This window comes from Bidens hawaiensis, unplaced genomic scaffold (assembly GCF_021521415.1).
Source record: "Bidens hawaiensis isolate Kalapana, Puna unplaced genomic scaffold, B.hawaiensis_p1.1 tig00012134_1, whole genome shotgun sequence".
In the NCBI taxonomy this organism is placed as follows: Eukaryota; Viridiplantae; Streptophyta; class Magnoliopsida; order Asterales; family Asteraceae; genus Bidens; species Bidens hawaiensis.
In genome coordinates, this window is record NW_027491975.1 from 666,060 (window position 1) to 679,032 (window position 12,973).

General features: G+C 42.7%; 1 protein-coding gene across 4 annotated transcripts; it reads right to left on the reverse strand.

Moving 5' to 3' along the window:
• Positions 1 to 1,203: 1,203 nt before the first annotated feature.
• On the reverse strand, positions 1,204 to 7,343 carry LOC143540029 (beta-glucosidase 45-like). Of its 4 annotated transcripts, XM_077033199.1 has the most exons (12): positions 7,130 to 7,343; positions 6,983 to 7,049; positions 6,866 to 6,915; positions 6,700 to 6,775; positions 6,547 to 6,621; positions 6,343 to 6,430; positions 6,011 to 6,263; positions 2,137 to 2,252; positions 1,809 to 2,061; positions 1,635 to 1,737; positions 1,473 to 1,581; positions 1,204 to 1,396 (listed from the first exon to the last, which is right to left on the reverse strand). In XM_077033199.1, the coding sequence occupies exons 1-12, from the start codon at positions 7,310 to 7,312 to the stop codon at positions 1,210 to 1,212; spliced, it is 1,560 nt and encodes a 519-aa protein (XP_076889314.1). In that variant the 5' UTR covers positions 7,313 to 7,343; the 3' UTR covers positions 1,204 to 1,209. The 4 variants fall into 4 exon arrangements, with proteins under 4 accessions (XP_076889314.1, XP_076889313.1, XP_076889312.1 ...); XM_077033198.1 differs by having other exon boundaries at positions 6,343 to 6,397; positions 6,700 to 6,915; XM_077033197.1 differs by having other exon boundaries at positions 6,700 to 6,915.
• Between the last annotated feature and the right edge of the window lie 5,630 nt (positions 7,344 to 12,973).

Below are 12,973 nucleotides of genomic sequence, written 5' to 3' on the forward strand. Positions count from 1 at the left end.
AAGAGAGAAAATGTAGCGATTTCTTGTAAATTTGAGTAAACAAAGTTTGCTCATATTTATTTTTTAGTATTTGTTGAATTAGTTATGAGTTGAAGAGAGATAAAACTATAATGATAAAAGTATAAAAAAATATTATTTAATTTAACATGAAAGAGAAATATATTGTTTTTTTGTGTGTAATTATAGAGATAAGAATGAAGGATAGGTTAGGAATTAATGCTCTTATACCATAAAAGCAATATACCCTTAATTATATAAAGCACAATCTTATTTGAGTTACATGTTCATAAACTTGACACATCAACCCAACGGTTTTTGGGAGGTCCCCAAATAACTCTTGACAACATCATCATCAAATCATGTTGAACTTAGAACAATATACGATGTTAGTCGAGTGAGTGAGTGTGCGTGTGTGCGCGCGCGATGATCTACCACATACATGTTACATGTGGCTTAGAAAAAACCAAGAAGTATTCATCGATTATCTATAAAGTCAACGCAATTTACATAGCTTAGGTCAGAGAAAGCCGCAATAAAGATGACACAACGAAGTACATTCCGCAAAAAATTTCATGTCAATGAGCCATGGAAAGAAGATAAATTAATGTTCGCCAAGTCAAGTGAAATTTATTTGAATCAAATTGGAAGATTATTTCTTCTATTCTAAAGTAGAATTCAAATTATGATTCTTCATATTTTGAAAAACAAAAACGTAGGAACCAACTGAATGATTTACATTCAAATTCTTCATGTTTCAAAAAGAGTTTTAGGAATTCAATTAGTCTGGGGGAAAATATTATACATTTGATATCCATATTTTCTTATCAATTAGAAACAAGACCAATGCATTGTTTTGTATATAAGTATCAAAAAGGATGAGTCAGTTAAATTGCCAAAAGAGGCCGTTTTTATAAAGTAGGTAAAATGAATTTGCGTCAAAACAAACTATTTTAGAAATAGGTCCAATGGGTAGTTTAGTAGTTGCAACAACTATGGCACACTTCTGTGGATTTTAGATTATTCTAGTGATATTATACTTTATTATTTTTTTTATGTAGAATAAACATAAATTTAATTTTTTGGGTTAATGTTTCCTTTCATGTTTTGCAATACATCTAGGGGATGAGAAATAGACAAATATACATTTTTATGGAATAACTTAATAAAAATTTTTATGAAATTAGATTATATATGTCCCTTGATGTTTCCTTAATTATCGTCAAGACCGGTCTTGTCAGCCAGAAAATTCTTGTACCATGTTACAGAAAGCTTTGGCGTCCGAGTTAAGGTTTGTCGGTCCACATAGTATAATCCGTACCTTGTATTGTAACCATTTGTCCATTCATAACTATCCAGAAATGACCATGCGAAATAGCCGCGCACATCTGCTCCATCTCTGTTATTTCAAACAACATTTCTTCATATCAATGCCAAAATTCATAAAAGATGTATATCAAGATTTCAGAGCCAACCTAATAGATTTGGCCAAAGAAGCAAGGTATTTGGAATGATATTCAATTCGCTTGACGTCATTAGTTAGCTCACTAACTCGTTGCTCGTGCACATCTGGTGAAGAGTAACCTGAAAAGATGTGGATATAATTGAATTAAACAAGACAATATGTGGTGACTAACCATTTTCAGTAATAAACATGGGTGTGTTATTGTATCGAGTCTTGATAAGGTTAACAATCTCTTCCATGCCTCTAGGAACAACATATGATCCATGTTGCCCGGTCTGTTGTTGCCATATTAAAAAATGTCATTATATCATTTAAACATTATTAATAATAAATTGCAATTTCCTACAAGTTCACCGATTAGCATGCCATCACGCTCTCCAACCATCTCCACAAAACCTTCGATTGCATGGTTCCCGGTTGCAGAGCAATTAGAATTAGTACAATCCTTGACATATGAAGTTGAATAATGGTTGATGCCAATAAAATCTATGCTATTCTTCATAAGACTCTTTTCATCAGGGGAGAAGCTTGGTAATTCATGACCAAGGTATTTCTTAAGTTCTTCCGGGTAGCCTCCAAATATCGAGGGATCAAGTGCCCTTTTTGATGATATAAAGTTGATCAAAGATCATATAATTTCTCACGCATAAACGTTTAAAAAGGTTACTGCTTACCAGCCAGAATGAAAAGCAAATGCCCTTTTCGCAGCTTGGTGATCAAGCTCACTATCAGTTAGTGGTTCATACATGCAACTATGAACAGTGACACCAATTGAGCCACCTTGTTTAGGCTGCACAGACAAACCAACAAGTCAAACTAACAAGTCATAATATGTTCAGTTAAAACTTGAAGATTGACTTTTATTGGTAATTGAAACCGTGCCCTTATTGTATTGATTAGTCAAATATATATAGTACAATGATCTCATCTAATTACGGAGATGATTTCTACAATTTGAGACAATTACAAATTTACTAAATATACACATATTAATACGCCCCCGCAGTTGAAACGTCGGGTGGTCCGATGTTGAGACTGGATCGAAAGTCTTCAAACAGAATGCGAGGAAGTCCCTTGATGAAGATGTATGCAATCTGGTGTCTAGACGGAACATGTAAAACTCGAATGTGTCCACGACGCACCTGTTCACGAACAAAATTAATGTCGAGCTCAATATGTTTAGTGCGTTGATGTTGAACAGGGTTGCCAGACAGATAGACTGCACTAACATTATCACAGTAAACTAGAGTGGCCCGAGAAAGAGGATGACGAAGCTCAAGCAACAGATTACGAAGCCAACAAATGCCTGCCACAACATTCGCAACCCCCCGATATTCAGCTTCGGCACTAGATCTCGAGACAGTAGACTAGCGTTTGGATGACCAGGAGATGAGATTGTCACCCAAGTAGACACAATAACCAGACGTGGAGCGGCGAGTATCCGGACAACCAGCCCAATCAACATCCGTGTAAGCCACTAAAGAGAGATGAGGAACAGGACCAAGAAGCAGCCCGTGATCAGAAGTGCCCTGAAGATAACGAATTATACGTTTTAAGGCATTCCAGTGATCCTGTCTGGGTCATGCATGTGCATACAGATTTGTTGCACAGCGTAGGAAATGTCTGGTCTAGTGAATGTGAGATACTGTAATGCTCCTGCAAGGCTACGATAGGTAGCAGGATCATCATGAGGAGGTCCTGAGTCAGTAGGTAATTTGGACTGAGTATCAACCGGTGTTGCAACCGGTTTGCAAGAGTCCATGGCAGCCCGATGAATGATGTCCTGAACGTATGCCTGCTGAGAGAGAAACATCTTGTCGGGTGACCTGAATACCCAGAAAATAAAGAGAGAGGGCCTAAGTCTTTCATTGCAAATTCACCGGACAATGTGTTCAATAACCGCATACGAAGGGCCTCAGTGGACGTGGTAAGAATGATGTCGTCCACATAAATAAGAAGATAGGCAATATCAGACCCATGATGATAAAAAAAATAACAAGTTGTCGGATTTGCTCTGTTGGAACCCATGTATGGTGACAAAGTCTGTGAATCGCTGGTACCAGGCCCGAGGGGCCTGCTTGAGCCCGTATAAAGACTTATTAAGACGGCATACGTAATCAGGGAAGTCTTTGTGACGAAAACCCAGAGGTTGATGCATATAGACTGTTTCTGCCAAGTTGCCATGAAGAAAAGCATTCGTGACGTCCAACTGATGAATGGGCCACAACTTGGAGAGGGCCAAAGATAATACAAGCCGAATGGTAGATGGTTTTACCACCGGGCTAAAGGTTTCTCCACAGTCAATGCCCGTCGGTTGTTTACGACCATCACACACTAAACGAGCTTTATAACGCTCCAAACTTCCATCAGACCTGAATTTATGTTTAAATAACCACAAGCAACGAATAATATTCATATCAGGTGTCCTAGGTACAAGCTCCCAGGTCTTATTCTTAATAAGTGCACTAAATTCGTTGGTCATGGCGGCGTGCCATTCTGGAGTGGACAAGGCACCCTGTGGGTTTTTCGGGAGAGGTGCAATGGTGGAAGTATGGAGATTAAAGTGTTGTTTAGGTTTGTGAATACCGCTCATAGAGCGGGTGTGAATGGTTCGAGGAGTGGGAGGAGGAGGGGGAGAGGGGGGCTGCAGGGGAGCAGATGGACCGGAAGTAGATGTGGGAATTGTTCGTTGGGTTGGGCTGGAATGTGGATCCGGTATAGAGGAGGTGGTGGGTTCGTGATATGGAGAGGGAGCTGGGCCGGTGTTTTGGGCCTGTGTAGCGGGCTGGTGATGTAGATTATGAGGTTGGAATGGGGGCGAGGAGGTGTTGGGAGGTCTTGAGTGGTAGAGGCTCAGTGAGCGGATAAAGATCACCGGTGCTATTGCATCGTAGGATAGGAGCCCGAGTTTTGAGATCCTTCACAAGAAAACCAAAAGGGTTAAATTCCATAGAAACTAAGTTGTCAGTGGTAAGGCGACGGACAGAGATAAGATTTTTAATTATATTAGGGGCAAAAAGGACATTGTTCAGTTTAAGTGGCGGGTAGGGTGGTGGGAGGACTTGGTTGCCTTGTGCCACAACAGGTATAGATGTACCATTACCAACAATAATAAATTTATTAGTACACTTATTAAAGTTAGACAGGGAGTGTATACCTTGCTGATTGGTAGAGTGCGAGGAGGTTCCAGTGTCCATGAGGCCTTGATCTGGTGGGTTTAGCGCCAGAGAGTAAAGTGCCTGTTCAATATCTGTAGGAGAGTAATTGATGTGATGGGCCTGATCAGGTCGTGGGCCAAGAATCCCTTGAGAAGTTTGTGTATTGGGCTTAGATGGGTAAGGGCAGGGGGTTTGGGCCACGTTGTTGGATTTAAGCAAGGAGGCCCATTGTGCAGCAGTCCAATTACTTGGAAACACAATGTAGGGGTGAGTTGGTGTGTTTGAGTTCTGTGAGGTGGAACGGTTTTGGGAATCAGATTGACGGCCTCGGCCGCGGCCCCGACCACCACGAGGGCGGCTTTGGCTTCGGTCCGAGTTGGGTAAGGGAGCCGGCGAAGGTGTTTGAGAGGAGTAGGTTGAAGTGTTTGTGTGTAGGGCAGCAGCGGCCGTTTGGGATCCCCGGGTTACTTGACGTTTCTTCTTGATTTCTTCCTGATTCAGACGTGAACGAACCTCGCTGAAGGGGGATAGCGGGTCACGGTTCTAAAGGACAGTTGAGATACTGTCGTATTGTTCCGTCAATCCGGTTAAAACCTGTAAAACGAGCATGCGCTTATCGACTGGAGAGCCCACGGCTGCGAGTTGATCAGAGAGTTGTTTGGCATGATCACAATAGTCACCCATTGAAGCAAAATTCTCAGAGAAATATTGGCGAACTCTTGACCCAGAAAAATAGCACAGGTGTTCTGATTATCATTAAATTCATTCTCAACAGCCGTCCAAGCATCAAGAGCAGTCTGGCCAGGTTGAATAATTGTGCGGAGAAGAGGCTGCGAGATAGTAGCATAGATCCATTGTTTAACCAAGGCGTCCAGCCTGGTCCAGAGGTGTTCGACAGCGATTGCGGTTGCCTCAGCCTTGGCAGCAGCGTCAGAAGAAGATGGAGCGGGTGTGGCCGGCTGTCTGGGAGAAAGATGGTCTGTGACTTCATACGCCTGACAGTGAACCTAGAAGAGAGTTTTCCAGGTACTGTAATGCGTAGAGTCCTTCTCAAGCAGGATGGGGATATGGGATTTTATATTAGTCACCGTGAGGGCTGGGTGAAGAGGGTTAGAATCCATGAGGGACAGATGGTGAGTGATCGGAGAAGAGAAAGGGAAAGAAAAGCAGCCGACAGAGAAGATGCAGCGGTGGCAGGGATTAAGGTTGGGATCGATTAATTAGGCTGATTCCATATTGGTAATTGAAACCGTGCCCTCATTGTATTGATTAGTCAAATATATATAGTACAATGATCTCATCTAATTACGAAGATGATTTCTACAATTTGAGACAATTACAAATTTACTAAATATACACATATTAATAACTTTAAATGTCGATTGATTGCCTGGAAATATTCATGATATAGCTTGGATGCCCGGCCATGGGCCAATAACATGTTGTGCATAGCGATAATAGGCTCCACATCTGAATTTCCATCAAGACAGTTTCCAAAAGGCTCTGAACAACGTGATGGTGGAAAAATTCCCAATTCATAAGCCAATTCTGCGTATAATTTAGGTTCGTTTATGGTGATCCAATACTTCACCTGGTCCCCAAAAGACTTAAAACAGATTTCCGCAAAATATATAAACTCTTCCCTGCCAGTAAGCAAATATTACACATAATAAGCTATCAAACATCTAAGGAGGTGATGATGTGATGGCGTTTTAAACGTACTGCTTTTCAGGGTTTAGCCAAGAACCATATCTGTCTTCAAGTTCTTGAGGGAGGTCTACATGATGAATGGTCACAAATGGTTCAATTCCTGTTCATTTTAATCATGACCCATTAAAAAAAATATTCAATCATCAATCAACCAAATAAAGAATCTTGAATTTGAAGCTGGTAGGCATAAATATTTCTAATATCAATTCATGGCACCTTTAAGAATCAGATTGTCAATGATCTTGCTATAGAACATGATGCCTGCAGGGTTGACTTCACCAAACCTTCCTCCTGGTTAACAGAGAATGAAACAAATTACGCAAAGTTGCGAAGATAATGCATGGAAGTAATTGTGGGACGGTAATATACTTGGAAGAATTCTAGCCCAAGATATGGAAAATCTGTATGTTTGTATGCCAAGGAAATGCATCAACTCAATATCTTTCTGAATTACAAAAGTCAAAACTTCAAAGAAAGAAAGTGATATTATAAAAGTCAAGGAGATTGATAGATAAACAGTAATTAACCAACTCACCAAGAACATATGATAATGATCATCCGCAATGTCTCCATTCTCCTCACAACCTAATAAAAATGGAAACCAAAATCAGTATGCGGTATAAAGATTAAAGAACCAATTATATATACTAACCTCCAGAGTGACAAAATGCATCCCAGTTGCTAAAGGATTTTCCATCATCAAGATAAGCTCCTTCAACCTGAAAAACTTCGAGAGTTGAGCGACAAATTAAGAACTATAGTAATGAGCAAAAAATGGGACCAAGAGGGGAAGACGGACTTGGTAAGCAGAAGTGGCTGTTCCGAACAAAAACCCGGATGGAAAATCGGATCTTCTGATTTGGGTTTCTTCATTTTCCTCATAAATGGATCCTCCATAGCCATTGTTGGAGGCTTCAAGAAATGATGCAGAAGCAGAAATGAGGAAGAAGAAGAGAGAGATGGTGAGTATTTTCATTTTCATAATGGAACAGGAGAAATGGAGATGCTTGTTGACCGATTAATACTTTTTAGCCGGTTCTTTGTTTTTTTTTTATAATAGTTTACTTGTATTGAACTTTTTAAGATAATGAAGATAGATAATAAATTATTATACTAAAGCATAAGTGCATAACATCTTGCGTATCCTATAATTCTAAATAATAAAAATGTAACGGGTATTGTAGAAACATAAAATGAATCTGACCTGATCCATGACGATGTTCCCCGGTCTTCGAGATGAAACGAACCACGACTCGATCTTCTTCTCCGGTAGCTTGAGATCTGCACTGGATTTTGGGGGTGTGGAGGTGACTGCTAAGAAATCTCGAGGATCTCTTGTTTACAGACACAAAAATGGTTATGGTGGTGGCTCTTATTGAGAGCAACAACAACCCTTAATAAGGAGGTGGAGACCTCCTTATATAGGGAGCCTCATGGCCACCATCATGGTACCCTAATGGGCCTAGCCCAGTTAGGGTTACCTCCACAAAACCCCCTCAGCCCAATAATATTGTATTAGTCCATATAATAAAATAAGCCAGACATAATAAATTAAGATCGTAAGCCGGTGTTGCTCCTAGGAGTGCAAGCGTTTAGGTGGAGCGCTGGATTTCATAAGGTGTGTTAGGATATGAGGCGGTTTTTTCCCCTTTCTTCGGCCTTGTCTTTATTGTCTTTGAGTTTTGAGAGGTTTTCACCATGATGGTGACATGTTGTGATCCTTATGATAATGATGGTGCACTGGCATGAATAGGATATAGCACGCATCATAACAATAGTGGCGCGGGGCCTGATAAAAGATAGAGTGCGCATCTCGATAATAATGTAATGCAACTTGCGCGCGAGGCAGCTCACGAGCTATAAAAATAATGAAGCTTGCGCGCGAGGCGGCTTACGAGCTATAAAAATAATGAAGCTTGCGCGCGATGCGACTTATGAGCTATAATATGATGATAATGACTGGCCCACAAGGGCCTCTTCTACGCAGGATGACTATCCCAACTTGTTTTCAAAATAATAATGGAGGCACAAACGGTCAGATAATAATAATGTCATAGGTGCTTGTGCGACTCGTAGCCGAACCTGCAGAAATATATCAACTAAAAGTGGATGTATTACAAGGTTCCCATCCTCGGGCCAATTATGAGGTGTGCCCAACCTACGTTGGCGCGTGGCCGTTTGGGATATTATTAGGCTCCCGACCTTTATGTTTGGCGCGTGGCCATGTGTGTAAGCCCCCCCGGGGCGTCACCGATCGATACGAGATCCGCACGAGGTCTAGGAGTGCGGAATCCTCCTCGACTCGTTTAATGGTGTAGAAGACGAAGAACACGATTACACACATACAAACACACGAACAAACACAAGAATGGGATAAACACATCTGCAGATCTTTTATATAATAACCGAAACACATTACATACCAAACACGAAAACAAATGACGGTCGACCCGAGGTGAGCTCTACCTCGGGCCGTCCCACACGACTCTCCCTCTCGGTTTCTCTCTAGACAAATAAACTGATCACCAAACCCTCTAACTTTCTGGATTAAACAAACCTAAACAAGACACACATATATATAGATATACAACTTCGCGGGCTTGGGCTTGGGCCAGTAGGCGAAGTTGTTATAACTTCGCCTATGGTGAAGTTGTTCTAACTTCGTACTTCGTTTCCGCTGATCAGAATTGCATAGCGACGGTCACAAAATGCACCAACAGACTCCCCTTTGACCATTGCTCTCAATTCTAACAAACACAAAAGATCATCTGTTACAAAACATACACCAACAGACTCCCTCTTAACTGATGATCTTCTGTTTGCTCTTCAACCAGCCGTGTCTGAAACTGTCTTGTAGCTTCACAAATCTACCAATTACCCAGCGTCTTCCATATCAGATCTCCCCTTCAGTGTAAGCTTCTCCGACAATATAGATTGAGGTCTTTGAAATGCATGCATCCTCGTGCCTAATTGATCATCTCAACCAATCACGTGAGTCCTTCTGACTTCACCAACACGTGAAGTTGGGCTCCCTCCACAACTTCACCAACACGTCGGCATACGATAAGGTTTAATCTTCAACTACTCAACATCAAGTGATCAATTTCATCACAAAACCACCTTGACAGAATCTAACACACATGACCATTAATTAATCCGAAGCATCTTCAATCACCAGGGATAACGATCAAGAACATAAACACTTTAATTCCCGATTAAATCCAACTTGTTCCAGAATTTTCACTTTAATAAATAAACATCACGTTTCAGGATCCAATTCTCGAACGCCTTGAAAATAACATAAATAATATGCTCTGACCGCAATCCAGTAATGACGAAAACCTTCAGTTCAATTTGACTTTCTTCAGTTGGTCAACCAAGAACAACAACTATTTCATTTGCCCACAAACACCCAAATATGTGTCAATATCCAGTTTCAATCAATATCCCATTCACAACCTCAACTCCATATCCAGAGTTGACACGTATTTGTTCACACGTAAGACCAAGAGATAACAAGTTTCACTCGTTGACGGAACAACGACTTCGGTCTCACAATAATCGTGTACACCTGGCCATACAGACGAAAACTCCAAACAATTTTTTTTTTTTTTTAACTTCGCCTAAAGTCAACTTCGCCCCTCCTTAACTTCGCCTGTCCATAACTTCGCCTGTCCATAACTTCGCCTGACTGATAACTTCGCCTAAACCCTAAAATTTAAGCGACAACTTCGCCTGAACCCCATAACTTCGCCTGCGGCGGCTGTTCGGCAAAAAACGCATCAGAAACGTGCCGGAAACACCAAAACGCAGATCTCGAACCATAGCATAAGAGCCTAAGGCTCTGATACCACTTGTAAGTCCCCCCGGGGCGTCACCGATCGATACGAGATCCGCACGAGGTCTAGGAGTGCGGAATCCTCCTCGACTCGTTTAATGGTGTAGAAGACGAAGAACACGATTACACACATACAAACACACGAACAAACACAAGAATGGGATAAACACATCTGCAGATCTTTTATATAATAACCGAAACACATTACATACCAAACACGAAAACAAATGACGGTCGACCCGAGGTGAGCTCTACCTCGGGCCGTCCCACACGACTCTCCCTCTCGGTTTCTCTCTAGACAAATAAACTGATCACCAAACCCTCTAACTTTCTGATTAAACAAACCTAAACAAGACACACATATATATAGATACACAACTTCGCGGGCTTGGGCCAGTAGGCGAAGTTGTTATAACTTCGCCTATGGCGAAGTTGTTCTAACTTCGCCTATGGCAGAAGTTGTTACAACTTCGCCTATGGCGAAGTTGTTATAACTTCGCCTATGGTGAAGTTGTTCTAACTTCGTACTTCGTTTCCGCTGATCAGAATTGCATAGCGACGATCACAAAATGCACCAACAGACTCCCCTTTGACCGATGCTCTCAATTCTAACAAACACAAAAGATCATCTGTTACAAAACATGCACCAACAATGTGGGATATTATTAGGCTCCCGACCTTTATGTTTGGCGCGTGGCCATGTGGGATATTATTAGGCTCCCGACCTTTATGTTTGGCGCGTGGACATGTGGGATATTATTAGGCTCCCGATCTTTATGTTTGGCGCGTGGCCTTATGGGTTTATGAGGATTCCCAACCTTTAAGTTTGGCGCGTGGCCTTATGGGTTTATGAGGATTCCCAACCTTTAAGTTTGGCGCGTGGCCTTATGAGCCGGAAACGATACCCGTAGTTTTGTTTGAAATTTACCCGTCCGCAGCTTTTCTTGCTACCATCAGAGGCAGACAGCGCTTTGGTCGCAGCCCGCGGCGCGTGCATGTTGTCAGTGGTGACGGGAGTGAATGTCACTTTGTAGGGTCCATAATTGATACGCCGGATGTTTCACGTGGCCACAGATGCTGGAGCTTTCATGAGGTTGCAGAGGCGACCCGCGTCGTTTTGACCCACTGACTTGCATTAGTGACCTGCGAATGTTCATAGGTGACCCGCGGCGTTCATAATGATCCGCGGTGATCGGTGTTCGTCTAACGGAGTGTTGATCTGCAGTGCGCGCATGCATGGAGGCGGAGTGGTGATCCAAGGTCGCGTATGCATGGCGGCGGAGTGGTGATCCAAGGGCGCGCATGCATAGCGGCTGAAAGTTAAGCGCGCATGCATGGCGGAGAGTTGAGCGCGCATGCATGGCGGGAGTTGCGTGCGCATGCATGACGGAGAGTTGAGCGCATGCATGGCGCATCGTCATGAAAATGAGTAAAGGACTTAGAATATATTTTCTTGCCTGGCTCCAATTGTGGAGGTGGTGTGTTATTTATAGTATTAGGGTTTCCAATGATTGGGCTCAGACCCAATTAGGGCCTTTTTGGCCTCCTCCTATTGCTTTGCGCCACGTGCACTTAGGACACCTGGTGCTTTTTCATTGATTATTCTCTGACCAAGGTATTTTACCTGACCCATGTGCCATCACGTGGTGGCACATGGGCTTTGCTGAGTTGTCCACCCTTCATTGGCAGCTGTCGACATCAGCACATTCTTTATTCCTTAAAAGATACCTTCTGGAAGGTTGTCTGATGAGTACAATCATGGTTGTCCTTATCCTGATTTGGATTAGACTATTGTCTCATTTGTTGTGTTGTCCTTTATGCGCCTATCCCGGGGATGCTCAAGGTCTTCTCTTTATTCTCACGCGCAGATGTTTCATGCGCAGATGTGATATGCGTGAGCATGTGATATGCGTGAGCATATGTGATATGCGCCACGCGCAGATGTGATATGCGTGAGCATATGTGATATGCGCCATGCGCAGATATGATATGCGTGAGCATATGTGATGCGTGAGCATATGTGATATGCGTGAGCATATGTGATATGCGCCACGCGCAGATGTGATATGCGTGAGCATATGTGATGCGTGAGCATATGTGATACGTGAGCATGTGATATTCGCCATGCGCAGATGTGATATGCGTGAGCATATGTGATGCGTGGGCATATGTGATGCGTGGGCATATGTGATGCGTGAGCATATGTGATATGCGTGAGCATATGTGATATGCGCCACGCGCAGATGTTTCATGCGCTTGCGCATAGGTTTTGGCTTTGTGTCTTCATGACATCCTGATTTCAAGCCTCTTGTCTATATCTTGTGGGTTGACCCGCCCCGCTCAATGTAAAGCCGGTGCATACCCCTTCAAGCCCCCTCAGTCTAATGTGTGTCTTGTCTCGCGCGAGCGAGGTATGATAGATATTAGACTTAATAGTTTGCTTTTTTAATACGGCTTGTTTTTTCTCTTTTCTAGTACGCGCGTTGCGCGAAATTCCATCCCTTTGGTTAAAACGAATCGTTAATGCATGTGGTTGGTTGGTGTTGACATGCATCAGAGATGGAGACGTTGTCAGACCTTCGTGTGCTCGGCGCCAGCGCGCATGCGTGATGGCGCGCTGCTGCTTCATGGCGGTGGAACTCATGCATGGTGGCATGCACCATGGCGACCAGATGGTTATCCGCGGTGGTGTGTACGCGTGGTGGCGCAATGACATTGCGCGGTGGCGAGATTCACTTGTCGTGGCGCGTATGAATGTTGACGGAATGTTAATCCGCGACTGTGCGCATGTATGGTGGAAATGTA